This window comes from Diabrotica virgifera, chromosome 1, assembly GCF_917563875.1.
Source record: "Diabrotica virgifera virgifera chromosome 1, PGI_DIABVI_V3a".
Taxonomy (NCBI): Eukaryota; Metazoa; Arthropoda; class Insecta; order Coleoptera; family Chrysomelidae; genus Diabrotica; species Diabrotica virgifera.
Genome location: NC_065443.1, coordinates 287,041,851 through 287,060,438, shown reverse-complemented (window position 1 = coordinate 287,060,438; position 18,588 = coordinate 287,041,851). Strand labels below are relative to the sequence as shown.

At 33.7% G+C, this 18,588-nt stretch overlaps 1 protein-coding gene across 3 annotated transcripts in view; it reads left to right on the top strand.

Moving 5' to 3' along the window:
* LOC114324299 (protein FAM184A) overlaps positions 1-18,588 on the top strand; it is a 79,000-nt gene that overhangs the window by 17,491 nt on the left and 42,921 nt on the right. The window contains exon 1 of one of the 3 annotated variants that reach the window (XM_028272106.2): positions 5,716-5,911. The exons of the other annotated variants lie outside the window; for them this stretch is intronic. Within the exon in view, the coding sequence (XP_028127907.1) occupies positions 5,889-5,911 (23 nt within the window). The 5' untranslated portion in view covers positions 5,716-5,888. Of the gene's footprint in view, positions 1-5,715; positions 5,912-18,588 lie in introns of those variants that run through there. 3 annotated transcript variants of the gene reach the window in all.

Below are 18,588 nucleotides of genomic sequence, written 5' to 3'. Positions count from 1 at the left end.
ATTCTCATCTTGTGATTTCATGACTGACTTTGTTATTGAAATCTTTTAATCTAAAATAATCTATTCATTTTGATCAAATTTTTACTGTGCTATTTCAGTAATATTTTTGATTTATAGGTTTTTAGCAAGTAAGAACCTACGCTAACGTACCTGCTTTGTTGAAATACCTTGTTTCTCCAATTTTAACTAAATAAAAAATATATTGCCAATTTATAACTTAGTCCGCAATACTTCCGATATATTGACAGTTTTCTAAAAACCATTCAGATTTGACTAATTTACTTCCCACGCAAAATTACAGGAAACCTGGACTTGGGGGCCAGATACAAATAAAAAGTCAACAACCACAAATCCTTTGCGAGGTCATTCGAAATATACAGACTAAATTTAGGTTTCTAGAAAATGAAAAAGAGAATATGTTTTTCGTCAAAGTGACGCACATTATCAGCGTCACCAAAAAAATTTTGGATCTTTGGTTTTTAAAAGGAATTTTCATTACTTTGTTTTTTTTTGGAAATATTTCATTGGTATTTTAGATTTAGTCACTCTAGTTCATTACTTAAATAATGCTAGATTTTTTACTTTATCGTACTACATACGTAGTATGAGTATACTAGATAAAGTTATAGGATCGTGCAAAAATTTTTTTCAGATTTCACTTTTTTTTGACGTTTTGAGTCCCCCTGAGTGTAAAAAGCAAATAAAAAAAACATGTCGGAAGTATGTACGTATGTCTGTACGTACGTATGTACGTACGTATGTCGCCACCGCCCAGCAAAAACTACCGGACCGATTTCGATGAAATTTGGTATGAGTAAGTTTAACAGAATTTTGTCGAAAAACTAAGCTTTTGAAAAAAACCTCTCAAAGGGGGGCAGAAATAGGGGGGTTATTTGGGGCCCATTTTTGCAAATTTTGACCGAAACGAATGAAATTTAACATAAAGTTAGCTTATCGATAGGTGAATAGAAATACGGAATTTGACATTTCCAAATCCAAAATGGCGGCCAGCATGGCCTACCGCCCACCCGATACATTTCCCTACCAATCTAAAAACTTGTTTAAGATAAATTTAATTTGAAAAAACATTTATATAGCCTAAAGATGGGTCTATAACAAGAATACTATCGTTTTTCAGAAAAAGTTATGGGTTGCCTATATTTAAGGGGTCAAAATTTGACATAACTTTGAACTAGATTTTCTCAAAAATGGCTCCAAGGAATTTGTTTATTTTTTGATATATTTTTTATATCTTATCGTTAAATTGAATAACATTAGTCAGATTTCTTATCTCCTCATAGGAGGGAAGTTATACATTTTTTATAAAAAAATATTCGAGTGCCCGTAACTTCCTCTGTAATAGAAACTAAAAATTTAAATTTGGCAGACAAATAGAGTACTTTATTATCTATTAGTTCAATAAATTTTACCCACAATATGGCTTCCGGTTGAACCGGAAATGAAAAAAAAATCTTAATTTTTTAGATAAGCCCTGTATATTTTTACATATTTTGAAATAATGTAAAATTATCTTTCCAATGACATAAACTCGTTGCTGTAGCTCAAAAACTCGAAAAGTTACAGAAAATAGAAATTTTGCTAGAATCTTGTGTGTGTCCCCTCTCACGCGATCATAGCAGAGCATTATTATAGGGCAGTCAATGAGGGTATTTGGCTCCGAAGTCCATCCTACTACATCGATGTACTTGATATTTTCACAGTAAGTAGGGAATAGCTCAAGAAACAAAATCTACCCTATATAATATGGCGCTCTTATCTTGGGGCAATTCCCAATCCTTCAAGGGGGTGGAAAATTTGTTGGTCAAAATAAGCATGGAGGTGGCTAGAGAACCTATTTTTAAGCAAAAACTGATCTATACTTTTTTTTTTGAGAACTCAATACTTTTTGAGTTATGCGTAGTTGAAAATTGGCCATTTTCATTTAAAAATGACACGTTTTCGGACGGTTTTTTGTGAATACCTTAAAAACTATGCATCAAACTAAAAACATTATATAATTTTTTTTAGATTATAAATAATAAAGAGATTCGTTCCTTCGTAAATTTTCTATTTATAATACAAAAAGAGATATGGTAGGTAAAAAGAGTTTGTTTTTTTGGTGCATGCCCAAAGTACTCATGCTTTTGTAGTGTTTGAAAAGGCATTTAAAACGAGCACCGTTAAAATGTCAGTTACATTCAAACTAAGCGAGATATGGTGCAAAAGAATATATGACTAATGTACTTTAAGGAAAAATGAGAAGTACATACATTTAACCCATCATCCACCAGAATTTAAATGCATTGTTTTTCTTTTGCAATACCTCTTAATATAGTGTTATTTCTACTTTCAAACAGTTGGACGGGTGAAAAAAATAAGATCAAATTATAGAGCGCATTTTTAACTTTTCTTAAAATTCTTCCTTTTGCTCAATGCAGTTCGAAAATAAAAATGTTCTATCCCCGAGAAGTGGTGGGAACCGCCCCCATGGTAAAAGCGCCATAGTATATAGGATAGACTTTGAATTAGGAGATTGGGCTTTGGACTACTCCCAAAATTTCATTAAAATCCATGCAGTAAAATGCAAATATTGTAAACTATTAATTTCTCAGAAAAATGAACTAATTTGAAATGAAAGTATGACTAATATTCTATTGACTAATAAACTATAGTGTGTCCCCGAACATTCTCTCAAATGCAGGAATTAATGATGCGTAGAACCATAAAATATTTTCAAGTATACAAGGTGTTTCTAAAATATCAAAATAACGAGTAACTTTGTTATTTTTATAGAATGCCAGTATCTAGTACGATAACGATAATAGATCGGTGCGATAAAGTTCTCGGGCGGCTCTTCCGTCCAGCGTTTTCCTTTATTCTATATTAATGGAGATTGGTTACCGTTGGCTAAACTCTTGCTTATCCTGTGATACACTTGTATATTTCAAAGAAGGCTGTATTTAGTTCCGCTGTTTCTTCGGAACTTTCGTAACATCTAAATGTTTCTCTGTCCACTTTGCCCATTCGATCATTACAGAGACATTGTTTGAGTGAGCAATGCCCAGTAAGAGCACCTGTGATTACAATGAAGCTCCAATAGTATATTTCAGTAGAGAGTAGTAATATCCTTTTTGCTTACTTTTGGCCCGAAACATTGTCCCCAGTAGGCTATACCAAGTTTCTTTTCCCATTTTTTGAATCGACACTGATGGGCAGATATCATACATAATGATTCAACTGGCCTTGCTACTGTGGTCAAGCAGGCAAGGGTAAACCACCTGATTATCTTCCCGAGAGTACATCACAACTACAGAAAAATACATCAGAAAAAAAGATAAGGGTGGTAAATAATACAGATGATCTCCAGATGAAACTGATAAACAAGGAAAAACGATAAATATTAGAAGAAATAAATCAATATAGAATGGAATAAAACTATGGATACATTATTCGTAAAAAGAGTGCACAACGCGTAAAATCCAAAAGAACAAATATGGGATGTCAAAGAAAACCTTAAAATTAGTGAAAGGAAGAAGAGTTATGCTACGACAAACCACTAAAAAAGTTGAAAAATCAAATGTATGGGCATCAGAGATAAAAAAAATCATACAAATAACGTGTGTCAAGAACATTTTGGTCCACGAGCTCAAGCCACAACTCAAGCCATTCAAAACCATAATTAAGAAGTAAAAACTGACATAGAGAGCATTGCAGACACCTGAAAAAATTACTGCTCAGACATATACAGACACTACAGACACAAACGATGCATCAGTCTCAGGCAGCAGTGGAGAAGCCTCTCAACCAACTAGAAAAAAAAAACCACAGAGAACGATGACATACCAGCGGTGATTCTAAAAGCAATGTGAAAAATTGGCGTAGATGTTATACTGGATTTGCCAATATGACATGCATGGAAAAAGTGCAAGTGAATAGTGCGAATAAACTTTTCTCGAATCATCATTACCCTGCTACATATAATCAATGAACAGCTAAAGAACTTTCTACTTCCTGTGATAACCGAAGAACAATGTGGATTCGTACCAGGAAAAGGAACGCGTGAGCAGATATTGAATGCCAGACAGATAATAGAAACGGCGATAATATAATCTTATACCATTACTGCTTTGCTGCTAGATGGAGGAATCAATATTAGGAGTTAGAAAAATAAGTAACCTATACACCACGGATCTATTGGTAGTAGAAGAAAAGGTAGAATGCCGAATAACAAGAGGAAGATCTGTAAAAAAATGGGCACACCAAATGAAGACTGGTGTGAAAATTCCTACATGAAGCTATCCATTTGGTACAGGATAGCAGTCAATGGAGACAGCAAGCTAACAATTGAAGATTGTCACCACGCAATAACAAAGGCTCAATGAATTAGGAGGATGAGGAGAGGACATCCATCTATATTATTAACAATCAGCGAACTAGAGATAATTTTCTCCCCCGCAAATTATTACGAACCAGATTTTTAATAATTGTGCTCGATAGCAGGAGTGATGTAGCAGTATGGGCCATTCCACGAACATACGCCTGTTTTGGATTACTTTGACAACGAATATTTTACTGTGCAACATAAGAAGTACGAAAGTAAATGGCGCTAATAATTATTCCAATAAACAACAATGTAATTTGCAATTTACTTTCCTTCTTCTTACTTAGCACAGTAAAATATTCGTTGTCGAAGTAATCCAAAACAGGCGTATGTTCTTGGAATAGGGTATATCTGCCATGCTTTGTTAGAAAATAAAGGAAGTACCTGGAAATAGAAATAATAGACAATGTGGTTGATATTAATAAGCATGGATAATATAAAACATATGTACAAAATCTGTTTTCAGACAACAGGAAACAAGATATCAGCAGACGTTTAAACATTGATAATACATAATTTTTTAGTCATTCTATTAGTCCGAATGGTCAAGCAGTCAAGAAGTAATATCACAAATTTAGACGACAATGAATAAACTAGAAACTGAACCCTAATATATTAAACATAAAAAAGCTGCAGGAATAAATAGAATAAATAGAGAATTTATTCATTATGCTGACCCTTTCTGTCACTTACAACTCCTGTCATCATTTTAATATGTACTGCTAGAGATTTTAAGCTCTTTTTTTTTAGAGATTTTTAGTGAAAGCAGACGTCATTATTCTAAAGGGAGCTTTATTCCAAAAGCATATTCACAATTCCAACGCTTCAGAATAGTGTTGGGAACGTACCGTGAACTAACGGGAATATTATAGGCTGTGCGTGAGTAACCTTCTCGGGAGTAAAGGTAACCAGGAGTAAACGTGAGCAATGGAGTATGACAGTGACTCACGACAATTCGCGATTGGACGCTCTCGTGTCGATTACATCAGTCGTGGCGGTTTACGTTACGGAACTAATGTCAATCAGTAGTCTCACTAATTTTCCTTAAAGTGATTTATTGTCACATTGTCAAAATGATATCGAGAGAGGATCTTAAAAAAGACGTGGGAAAAATCTTTCTTATAGAAGATATTTTGTTAATCCTAAAAGTGCAAAAAGTGGAGTATGGGTAAATTTTATTGCTAAGCCCTGTATACTGTTATTTGTTTGTTATAATATACCACCAACATGTTGGAAACCACTGAGCAAAATGCAGCGCTTCCGAGATACTCTAAATTTCGTAATACCTGCTACAGAATGTATAAATAGCTCTCCAAAAGTGTTTGAATTTCACGCGGGCTGACGTATCCACGTAGGTTGTTTCCCAAACTGACACAGTTTGTTCTTTGTGTCGGAATATGTTAGGTTAAGTCTGGAAGCTCACTCTGTGCCGGTGATTATGTAAAATATGTTTAGTGAAACGGCGTTTACGAGGTGTCAATGAGGTCTCTTTAATTGGGTTTTTGATATGTTGCCTGGGTGGCTGACGAGGTATTTGTTTTCATAGGTCTTTGATTGATTGACGCTTTCATTAACCAATTAGCGGAGTAGTGGTAACAGATTGGAACAGTTTTTGTCAATTTATAATTAGCTTTTACTGAAATTTACCACTTTACGTCTCTTTAACAGTTATACATTTTACGGATCGATATGAAATTTGCTATTATTGAGATTAACTGTAACATTATAGAATATTTATAACAATAAAACAATTAACAGTAGTAAAATTATGCCATTTTGTCGTATTTGTCAAAATAATATTAAAGTGGCCTTGACAATGTGTCAAAATTTTAAGGTTATGTTATATTTATACACTTCAAGGATTTTCATATTAGTTATTAAATTGATAATATTGGCAAAATTGAGCTTCTATGCTAGGAATAAGATTTCCCCTGTTAAACTGATTATTGTCCATTTATTTTTCTTATTTAGCTTTTCCGCCATATTGTAATGTATCGAACATGTATGTCGAATTTCACAGACAATATTTTTATTTAACCCTTAAATGCCCGTGATATGAAAATAACCATAAATGCCCATGTGGGGTCTCCTAGGGACCCCACTAAAATTTTCAATTTAGTAACGTCATTTAGCACTGACTAAAAGGAAAACACGGTTAAAAATAATTTTAAGCATATTTGAATAATTTTTATTTATTTTTCATACAAAATTAACGGCTTTTCTAGAAACAAATTATTTTCAATTCGAACAAAATTAAAATTAAATAATAATATAAGCATATAACTTTTAGTTGCAATTTTTACATACAATAGTTTTTTCTTCTTTTCTGTGCACCTGGCATATAAATTTTTTGCAAAAAGAGCAAACGGTATTCACTTTTCTGTCACAGTTTCGCGGACACTGGTAACAACGAGCACGTTTCTTAGCTGAATGGACGGATTGAGTTGCAACTTCGGTAGTTGGGTTTACCATTGGTATGCCACAATCTTTTAGAGCAGATTTTACATAGGCTTTATGTTTTATATATTTCGCTCTTTTTTCCATGTTGTTTCGAGCAAGCTCAGCCCCTAATTGTAACAGGAAAATACGTCTTCGTGAAAAATTATTTTTCTTCCAATCAGGATTTTTTTCAATGTATAAAATATAGGCATTTAGTGCACATATGTCTATAATATTCATAAAGAGCCTGAATGGCCAACGAGCAGTTCTTCTTTTACAGGAATATTCCCTAATCAGTTTGTCGGCATTATCAACACCACCCTTGGTATTATTATAGTCTAAAATCATCAAGGGTTTGTTTTGAGAGTCTTGACAAATTATATCACTATCGTGTTGACTTGAAAGAAGATGTACCATCCTGTGTATTTTAGGTATGTACGAAACCATAGCTAATTCTTTAGTAAAAGCAAATATTGACGACTCCGCAGGTCTTTTTGTCAAACTTAGTTGTGGTGGTGTATCAGGTTTATTTTTGCGGACGGTCCCAAGTAAAGTAAGGTTTTTAGATAAAAGATATTGAGCAAGAGGAACACTGGTAAAAAAGTTGTCAGTTGTAATTCCTCTCCAACTGCCATGATATGGTTCCACCAGATCTTTCACAACACGAAATCCCTGATTTTTCTCTATTGTACCACCTGGTAGTTTTCCAAGGTACACCTGAAGTTTTGATAAATAAGATGTTTTAACATACGCGGCAGCCCAAATTTTTATCCCATAGCGGCAAGGTTTTGATTTTATATATTGTCTAAAAGGACACTTTCCTCTAAAACTCACTAACTGTTCGTCAACGGTTATATGTTCGTATGGTTCAAAGGCTTTGTCACAGTTAGAGACGAACATGTCCCAAATTACTCGTATCGCCGCTAACTTATCCTGTTCCTTCCGCTTCACCCTGGTCACTTTGTCATCAAACCTCAAGAAACTCGATAATTCTTCAAATCGGTTCCTAGCTAATGCGGCTGTAAAAAATGACCGGCGTATTGAGGTGTCTGTAGACCATATCTCTCGTGTCGATTCTTTCCCACACCTTAAAGCACCAGCTTTGATAAGTGCTCCTAAAAAGCTATCCAGTTCATTGTTGGTAAGTACCGTCCACTCTTTTTTGTTATTCGGATGTTTTTCGTTCCACTCTTGATAACGCCTAACAGCTTCTTCATTAGTATGAAGGCATATGACATTCTTCATCTCTTCGGTCAAAAATAAATTGAAATAGTCTAAAAACGTGTTGGAATTTTTACTATAGTTTGTTAAGCCTGGATGTACATTTATAATATTTTTTTGTTGCCTCTTGGATCTCACGAAAGGTAGGCTATTCCACTGCATTCCAGATTTGGATGTATATGTTGGACCACTAACCTCACTAATATTATCGTCCACTTCGGTAGGTTCTGCATCTGATTCCTCGTCACTGTTGACTTCTAAATTGTCCTCAGTTTCCGAAACATTTTCCTCAAAAACATCTTGCTCTTCGCTATCTGATTCGTCGGTAATCTCATAGTCGAAATCGGAGTCTGATATCCCTTCTTCTATATTTCGGATAATTTTTTCATGTTCTTGGTCGCTTATTGTCATTTTCATTCTCTTACGGTCCATTTTTCAATGTAAACTGACGAAAAATGTTAAAAATAATAAAAATATTCTGGTGCCTCTAAATGCCCAATCGGGGTCACAGCGAGACCCCACTTATCTAAATCTCTCTTACAGACCACTGCACCTCACGAATGTTCGTGGTATACTAACAGAAAACGTAGGAGACACGTCCACACAAATACCTGATTGCGCGGTTGCCAAATGTTTCAAATAAAGATATTATAGCCAAAAATGTATGTCTGGGGTCCCATAGTGACCCCGATTGGGCATTTAAGGGTTAAAGCTACATTAATAACTTTATTGCTTCTTCAGGTAGTTCTTTAAGTTCTGAGGAGGTCGTATCCAGTAGATTTTTTTTTAGGTTTTTGATTACTTCTTCGATTTCGGTAATTTTGACCTTTCTGGTAGGAAGACTCATATTGAGTAGGGTTCATCTGCTATATCTGGAATAAATTTCTCTTCGCCCTCTGGAACCTCTCTCTTGTGCACTTGGAAAACTGTATGAAGATGTTCAGCGAAGGTATTAGCCCTCTCTTCGTCACTTCGAGATCAGGTGTTATCATTTTTCTAATCGGTGTTTTAGTTTATGGTTATGTTTTAAGTTTTTTTGAACAATTTCCATAACGAGTAGTACTTTTCTGCAGAGCTTGACACGTTTTCTAGAAAATTATTTATTTCTTGTTCATTGTGTTCCTGCAGGACATTTTTTAATTGATGAGTTGTTTTGTTGTATTTGGCTTTCTCTTCTAGAGTACGAGTGGTCTGACATTTATCTTTTTATTAATTGTCTTTTCTCGTATATCACGGTTTTTATATATAGCGGGTATGAGCCCGGTAGCACATGATATATCAGGTGAGGCTTTCCATGCGGCTTGTTGAATTTTTACACTTAAATGTTTGACTTCTTCTTCTATAACTTGTTTTAATTTTAGTGATAGGTTTAAATTTATAGTACTTGATATTATACAGGGTGCCTTGAAAAGATTGGTCATAAATCATACCACAGATTCTAGGGTCAAAAATAGTTTGATTGAACCTCACTTACCTATATACAATAGTGCACACAAAAAAAGTTACAGCCCTTTAAAGTTACAAAATGAAAATCGATTTTTTTTCATATATCGAAAACTCTTAGAGATTTTTTATTGAAAATTGGACATGTGGCATTCTTAAGGTAGAAACATCTTAAAAAAAATTAAAGTGAAATTTGTGCACCCCATAAAAATTTTATGGGGGTTTTGTTCACTTAAACCCGCCCAAACTTTTGTGTACGTTCGAATTAAATTAGTATTGTATTACCATTAGTTAACTTTGCCTCTTAGTACTTTTTCGATAAGCCAGTGTTTATCGACATATTTTGAATATTTGTCGAATCCACCACATATTTGTATATGCATGGTTAAGTACGATTATACAGACCTGTTAATAATCTGAAAATTTATTTATAATTTACATTTTTAGTTATATTTTGAAAAAGAAGTCACATCTCGATAAAAAGTGACTTATCAAAAAAAGACTAGGAGACAAAAAAGTTTTAAAAACACTCTGTTTAACTAATGGTACCACAATAATAGTTTAATTGGAACGCACACAAACATTTGGGGGGTTTAAAGGAGCAAAACCCACAGACAATTTTTATGTAAATATATTAAAAAAGAAGCCGCATCTCGATAAAAATTGGCTTATTGAAAAAATACTAGATGACAAAAAAAGTTTTAAAAACGTTGTGTTTAACTAATGGTACCACAATAATGAATTAATTGGAACGTACACAAACAAATGTTTGGGGGGGTTTAAGGGAACAAAACCCCCATAAAATTTTTATGGGGTGGACAAATTTCAGTATAATTTTGTTTTAAGATGTTTCTGACATAATAATAATACATATCCGTTTTCAATAAAAAATCTCTAATACTTTTCGATATATTGAAAAAAATCGATTTTCATTTTGTAACTTCAAAGGGCTGTAACTTTTTTTATGAGCACATTTGTACTAAGGTAAGTTAGGTTCAATCGAACTATTTTTGACCCCAGAATGTGCGGTATAATTTATGACCAATCTTTTCGGGACACCCTGTATATTTGAAGGTGTTCCAGTTTGTCCTTTGTTCGGCTGTTGGATACAACTAGCGGTTTTGTAATGTGGTACACTTAAGTCTACAGATTGGCCAGTCCATTGAAGCCGGGGAATAGGAAAATACTCGATAGGTTCATCATCTACTGTTCCAAGGAAGTTTTTCCTGGATTTTAGGCGCTTTCGTGGTGTTCGAGCTTTGTATGCGGCATGCCGCTCATCTACGATCGGTTTAATTTTCTCTATGTGCTCTGTAACATCTCTACGTAATGAGGATTCTACAAAATCTGCTGCTTTATATAGATTTGAGAGTGACGTTGGTTTCATGCACACCGTTAATAGGCATATCTCATTTAGCGCAGTATCAACTTGTTTAGTGTGGGCAGATCTGCCCCATACTGGGCACGAATATTCAGCAGTTAAAAACACACTGCGTGTGCCCTTATTATAAAGACGCCAGGACATGCACCCTATTTACTTTCCATTACTCCGCATTCCATTTGTTTGTTGTCAAAGTTTGTTATATGACTTGGCTTTCGTTACAATTTTCTACCACTCATTTCGATATGTGCATAGTTCCCTCCAGTTTCTCACTTACAGAATTTTGATATCTTTCATGACCCGGTCCTCCCATCTCTCTCTGAGTGTTCCCCTTGGTTTTTCAGTTTCTGATTTCCATCTGGTGTTCTTCTTAATCAGTAGGTCGTTTTTCCTTCTCTCTATATGTGTCTCAGCCGTCTCAGTCGCTGCGCTTTAATAGATCTGTGGCGACACGTTTCAATGACTACTTTTTAAATGCTAATTTTATATTTTAATTTTTTATAACTTTTTCAAAATGAAATATTACGTCCCATTTAAAATTCGCATTTAATATACAAACCATATGCATAGAAGGGCCTGTTTTAAGAAACGAAATATATCCTTATTCAGGTAAAATGCCTTTCCAGTTTTTAAAACACCAGATCTAATAAATTGTCGCCTGTCTGGCCATATGGTAGAACCACATAATGACAGATTAGTGTTTGTGGTCTATGGTGTATTCCACGAATATACGACTGTTTTGGATTATCGCGACAACGAATATTTTGGTGTGCAACATAAGAAGTACGTATTTTGCTCTAATAATTACTCCAATAAACAACAATATAATTTGCAATTTGTAAAATATTCGTTGTCGCGATAATTCAAGAGGGTCGTATATTCGTGGAATGGGGTATAGTTGGGTAGAGTCACAGCGGGCACCCCGTGCGGTCACACTCTCGCTAAAATAACAAACCCCCTTTCGAGACATTTTCACGTTCTTTTTAACGATTGAAATAAATATATTATTGACAGACAGTTAAATGTTTTTACATTTATTTTAATTTCATTTAATTGTTTCCGTGGACAATATGGTTATTACACGCAACTCAACCACCACGGAACAAATCTAACTATATCTTCTCCCTTCATTATGTCTCTTAGTTCATGGTTCATTATTCTTCTCAATTCTCCGTTGTCCATTCTTATCGGGCCCATAATCCGTCTGAGGATTTTCCTTTCGAATATTCTCAATTTTTCTTAATTTTTTCCGTGAGGCACATTGTCTCAGCTGCGTACGTAACTACTGGCCTGATTTCAACTCTGTATGTTTTCAGTTTTGTATTTCTGGATGAGTTCTTGTCCTTCATAAGCTTGTGATATCTAGACTATGTTTTGTTGCCTGCTAGTATTCGTTCCGTTACTTCTTCACTTCTCTTGTTTTGGTCATTCACTATTACTCCCAAATATTTAAATTATTGGACTCTTTCAAAAGTGTAGTTTTCTATTTTGATTTCTTTCGTCCTGTTATCTGCTCTTCTAGAGCAGAGTAGATATTTTGTTTTTCCTTCGTTAATTTCTAGACCTCTTTTCCGTGCTTCCTTTGCCAGGATTGTTACTGTTTTTTTAATCTTCCCATAAGAACTAAATCATCCGCATATTCAACTATTTGTGTTTAGGAGTGGGCTATAGTTATGGTCCAAGAGCTGTGAGACATTTTTGAGTAGGTATTTTAGGCAACCTGAAATTTTTTCAGGTGACTCTTCCATGATAGCTTAATACAAAAATGCCGGTCTGGCTGGAGGGTAGCGGTTATTTTCCCCAAAAATCCCCCCCAAAGTTAAACAAAAGGGTAAAAATTGTTATTACAAAAAATATCATTGACGTGACTTTAAAGTAAATTTAAATATTCAAATATAAAAAAAATAAACAGGACAGGCGATTTGAGGGCGATTTTAACTCTGCAAGATACTTGCATGGGCGCCCCAGGATTATTTTCAGGGGATGCATCTGAAATTCAGAAGATTTCATCTGAATCTGTACATACTATTAACGAGTATAAAATATACAACTATACATGCATAGCTATGTACATTCCTTCCGGACAGTGAGGTGCAATTATTATTTTGACAGGGTATTTTTAATATTAAAAATAAATATTCTAAAAAAGACAGGTTCCTTTTTGGTGAAATTTTCCAACTGATAGGTGAGCAAACAAATTACGCGTGCATATACCTACACGAAAAGCCCTATAGGTAAGCAGCAGTGTGAGAAAGAGCGTACACCGATAGCTATTTGCGTCCTCTGTTGTAGCTGAGTGAGTTCGTTCGCTCGAGAAAAATCACGTGACCTGACGATATCCATGTTATTGTCCTCGAAACGTTAGAGTAAATATAGTTTTTTAAGTAACTTTTTCTTAATTAAAGAAAAATAATACGTACTATGCAATAGATTTTGCAAATATGATAGAAAAAGACAAATTTATTATTATAAATTATATAGGCAGAAAAGTATAAAACTATAAACTAAATTAAATCTGTGTCCGAATCTTGTACTTCTTATTCAAACTCCTCATTTGAGCTTAAATATTCATTCTCTTCTTCTTCGTCAGACTCCCCTCGAGACTCAGATTCCTCTTCTACATGACCTGTAAATAGTTGTAATATGTATTTAGAATTAATTAAAAATTAATTAGTGATTAATTAGTTAAATTTTTAGTTAAGACTTGCCGTTGTTGAGATGTGGAGTTATCGAATAATGTTAAATATATCATGGACACACGTAACAAACACGGAAACATTAAAAAAGATGGAAAAGCAAAAGAAATACTCAACACTATAAAGGAAAGAAACGTGATCTACTTTGGTCATATACTAAGAAATAAAAAACGTGATGTGATTGGTTATATAAGGAAAAGTATTAAGCATTGGTTTTATAAGTAAGAATACGTTGCAACTCAATCAATTTATCACTAATTAATTTTTCATTAATTCTAAATACATATTACAACTCTTTACAGATCAGGTAGAAGAATCTGAGTCTCGAGAGGAGTCTGACGAAGAAGAAGAGAATGTATATTTATTTTAGCTCATTTTTCTTTCCTTCATAGTGTTGAGTATTTCTTTTGCCTTTTCCATCTTTCTTAATGTTTCCGTGTTTGTTAAGTGTTGTGTCCATGATATTTTTTACATTATTAGATAACACCACATCTCAACAATGGCAAGTCTTTCTTCAGATGCGCCCGTGATTTTCCAGGCTTCGACTCTGTATAAAAGGACAGGGAATAGGTAGCAACTCAATTAATTAATCACCGATTAATTTTTATTAGTTCTAAATACATATTACAACTATTTACAGATCATGTAGAAGAGGAATCTGAGTTTCGAAGGGAGTCTGACGAAGGAGAAGAGAATGAACATTTAAGTTCAGATGAGGAGTTTGAAGAAGAAGTACAAGATTCGGACACAGAATTAATTTAGTTTATAGTTTTACACTTTTCTACCTATATATTTATAATAATAAATTTGTCTTTGTCTATCATATTTGCAAAATCTATTGTATAGTACGTATTATTTTCCTATAATTAAGAAAAACTACCTAAAAAACTATAATATATATAATAATTACTCTAACGTTTCAAGGCACAACAACATAGATATCGCCAGGTCACGTGATTTTCTCGAGCGAACGGACTCGCTCAGCTACAACAGAGGACGCAAACAGCTATCGGTATACGCTCTTTCTCACACTTCTGCTTACCTATAGCGGTTTTCATTTATATGCAAGCGTAATTTGTTTGATCACATGGCAATTGGAAAATTTCACCAAAAAAAACCTGTCTTTTTTAGAATATTTATTTTTTAAATTAAAAAATACCCTGTTAAAATATCAATTGCCCCTCCCTGTCCGGAAGGAATGTACATAGCTATGCATGTATAGTTGTATATTTTATACTCGTTAATAGTATGTACAGATTCAGATGAAATCTTCTGAAGTTCAGATGCACCCCCTGAAAATAATCCTGGGGCGCCCATGCAAGTGTCTTGCAGAGTTAAAATCGCCATCAAATCGGCTGGCCTGTTTATTTTCTTTATATTTGAATATTTAAATTTACTTTCAAGTCATATCAATGATATTTTTTTGTAAAAAAATTTTTACTCTTTTTTTAAATTTGGGGGGGATTTTTGGGGAAAATAACCGCTACCCTCCAGCCAGACCGGCATTTTTGTATTAGGCTATCATAGAAGAGTCACCTGAAAAATTTTCAGGTTGCCTAAAATACCTACTCAAAAATGTCTCACAGCTCTTATACTATTACTTTAATTCTGCTGGCCTTGGCTGTTCCTTCTACTGCTATGTTGAATAATGTGGCTGACAGGGAATCGCTTTGTCGCATAATTTTTTCTATTGCGATTGATTTTGTGCTACCTTCCTCTGTTGTTACTTTAGCTCGAGATCCATCCATAGTCATTCGCTTAAGAGGAAATTTATTCGCTTACACTTGGTAAAGCCACTAAAAATATAGGGATGAAAACCCTTCAATGGGTATAAAATTGTTAGTTATTATAGTACATTGTTATAGATCAGATTATATGATGTTTGAACTTTAACATCATTTACATAATGGTAACGTATAACTTCTAACTATATCGGTTGTTGGCCTGGAGTCTGGAGAGAAATCTCTCTAACCTCTGGATACGGTGTGGTATTCACGCATCCAACGAGGATTGTTATGTGAACCGTATACAATTATGCAAATTTACGTTTCCATTAATTAAAAAAAAAATGGCCTAATCGCAAAACATATTACTTGAAAAATTTGGATCGTTTTGGTTGAAACATGTTTCCATCATTATGGCTGCAAACTCTTCATGTCTATTAAAATCATAATCTGGCATCACCTGAACTAATCTTATATTGCATTGATGGAAATTATTTTCAGTGTGCTCTCAAATTTAAAATAAATGTTATTAGCACAAAAAGATGAATATATTCTGTGGCATTCTACATACATTAAGGGGAAAGGCGCAAAATATCGTCTGTCAAAATTTTCAATGTTTTTTAAATGTAAACATTTTTTCGAATTCTTAGAAACTAATAAGTTTTTTTGACAAATTTAAACGCAGAATGAAAGATTACGTTATTACCTAGGGCCGAAAGTCCCTTAGAATAAATAAAAAGTTTCTTTTGAATAAAGTATTTGCAATTAAAAATCACACTAAATTTTCCCTTTTATTTTCACCCCTGTAACTTATTAAAATAAACGTTATAGACGTTTTAAGGGACTTTTGGCCCTCAGTAATGATATGTAATCTTTCATTCTGTGTTTAAATTTCTCAAAAATATTTATTAGCTTTCTCAGCTTTCGAAACAATCAATACATTTAAAACACATTGAACATGTTTACAGACGACATTTTGCGGCTATGTCCTTAATGGTATGACCCAAAATAGAAACTTATGGAGAAATGTGATTATAAAAGCCAACCCCTCGTTGGGATAAAGGTAAAGATAGCAATTACGATTTTATTTGCTATAGCTGTACAACTAAAATACGCAAATTTTAGGTTCTCTTTTTTAAATTTATTTTCTCCTTGCCCTATAAAGTTTTTCCTTTAACATTTTCTCCAGTGCGATTTTATTGTTCTCAACGGACAATAAAATTCACATATATCATGTTAATAATCTACCGTGCCCATCATTTTTATGTCTTGTTGGAACCTTTGCGCTTCTATTCATCTAGAATATATAGCAATGTTCTATTTTTATTGTAAATTTTACAATTTTATGGGTAAGGCTGATAAAGAGAAAAAAAAAACAATAACTAACACAATTTACTAAAATTACATAAATTGTCAAGAATCGATATGAAGAGACGAGTTAAGGTTGCTGTATAAAAAAATACCAAGAAATTTTACGAAATCAATGGTCCTGATTTGCCTGTTGTTAAGGTGATACAGTAGCGATCAACAGGTAGCAACAAACGCGGTCCACGATTGCGAAAGTTCTGCGAACTTTCAAAAGTGAGGCAACAATGCGTCGGTAATTCGACACTGACAGTGACGTTTATACTATCAAAAACAATAACTTTTATACACATAGGCGCGAAATGTTGCCTAGTCAGTGACGTTCGATTTCTTGTTATAAAATAATCGATTTTTAGTAGTTCCAAGATTACACAAAATCTAGGCATGGGATAAAAAAGTTTATTTAAAGAAAGTTTATTTTTTTGTCTTTCTTAATGGCGGTACAGGCTCCTTTTTTCAATATTTTATTTAGTTATAGAGTAATTTCCACGTACTAACATATTTCTAAAATTGGGCTCTGTACCGCCATTCTTTGTTATATTACGAATATGTGTGCCAAATATCTCGACAAAACATTCAAAATTAGAGCCGCAATCTTGGAACGCGTTTGTTGCTACCTGTTGATCGCTACTGTTTTAAGAAGCAAAGCTTGAAGAGCTCCTTTAATGGGTAATGCTACAGTTGTATCTTCGTTAATAGAGAGCAAATTAGACTCGGAACAGATTTTTATTTTAAGTAGATCAGAAGTTATATTTGCTTGTGGAGTTCCAGAATTTGTGGTGCTCTAAGTGGTACTGGTATCATCAACAAAAAGAAAATTTTCTCTATCGTTTTTTAAATTGGTGACGTCATTAATAAACATAAGAAAAAGTAGAAGACCCAATACTGAACTTTGTGGTACCCCACATAAAATGTTTTTGAGACTAGTCTCTATTATTTACTCTAATTAGTGTTTCCTATTATTCAAGTACCTAAGAATGGAACCAATTCAAATAAATACTTCGAATTCCGTAGAAATTTAGTATTTTTGTCAAAATGTCGTGATTTACACAATGAAAAGCTTTGGCATAATTTCAAAAAACAGTGGCAGTGTGTTGTTCAGTGCTTGATAATTAAATTTGCATTTTTCGTTAAAAATAGCAGGAAGTACAGTCGCGTAAAAAGTACAATCACCAGCTACCCTAAAATTTTTTATTCTTACATTTTACCAACCATCCACTATTTCATAAACACAATTTGTTTAAACCTTATCCAAGTATCGTTTTCGTTAGGGCTATCTCCTACTTTCTGCAAGCTTCAATTATTTTCGTGAGAAACTTTTAACAGCTTTCACTTTACTGCTACTATTTTATAACTCAAATGTAGACTCTGTAATTTTACATAAATGTCCGGATAAAATTCTTTAAGTTCTGTAACAAAGGATTATGTGAGGATGAGCTTGTAAAAGACTTTATAAAAAGAATCGTTAAAATGTTTATGACAAGATTCACAGGTATACGTAGTACCTACTTGTAAGTTTGTTCGAGTTTTTTCCCAAAGGAAAAGTGGGAGCCGTAGTTTCCTTATCGTATTTTCTTCCATTAATATGATCCGTTAAAGTATTAGAGATATTATTGTATATTTGGCTGACTGAAGAATCTATTGCAACTGGCTGAATGACTTTTATTTGCTGTAAAAAGGGGAAATAAATAACTATCTACTAGTAAATATTCTTCAATATAAAACTTGCAAAATTCCTCAAGATTGGCTAACATCTACGTGTGTTCCCTTTCTTAAATCTAACATACTTTGGGCTAATTAGTAAACTACAAGGAAAAGTTATTTACCAGCAATTTTATTGCTGGAATCGAATCGTATGATTGTATATATTAATAATATAGGTATGCAAAGTCCGCAGATAGTGTGCTACTTTTTTTATAAACAAAATGGCGCCCGATA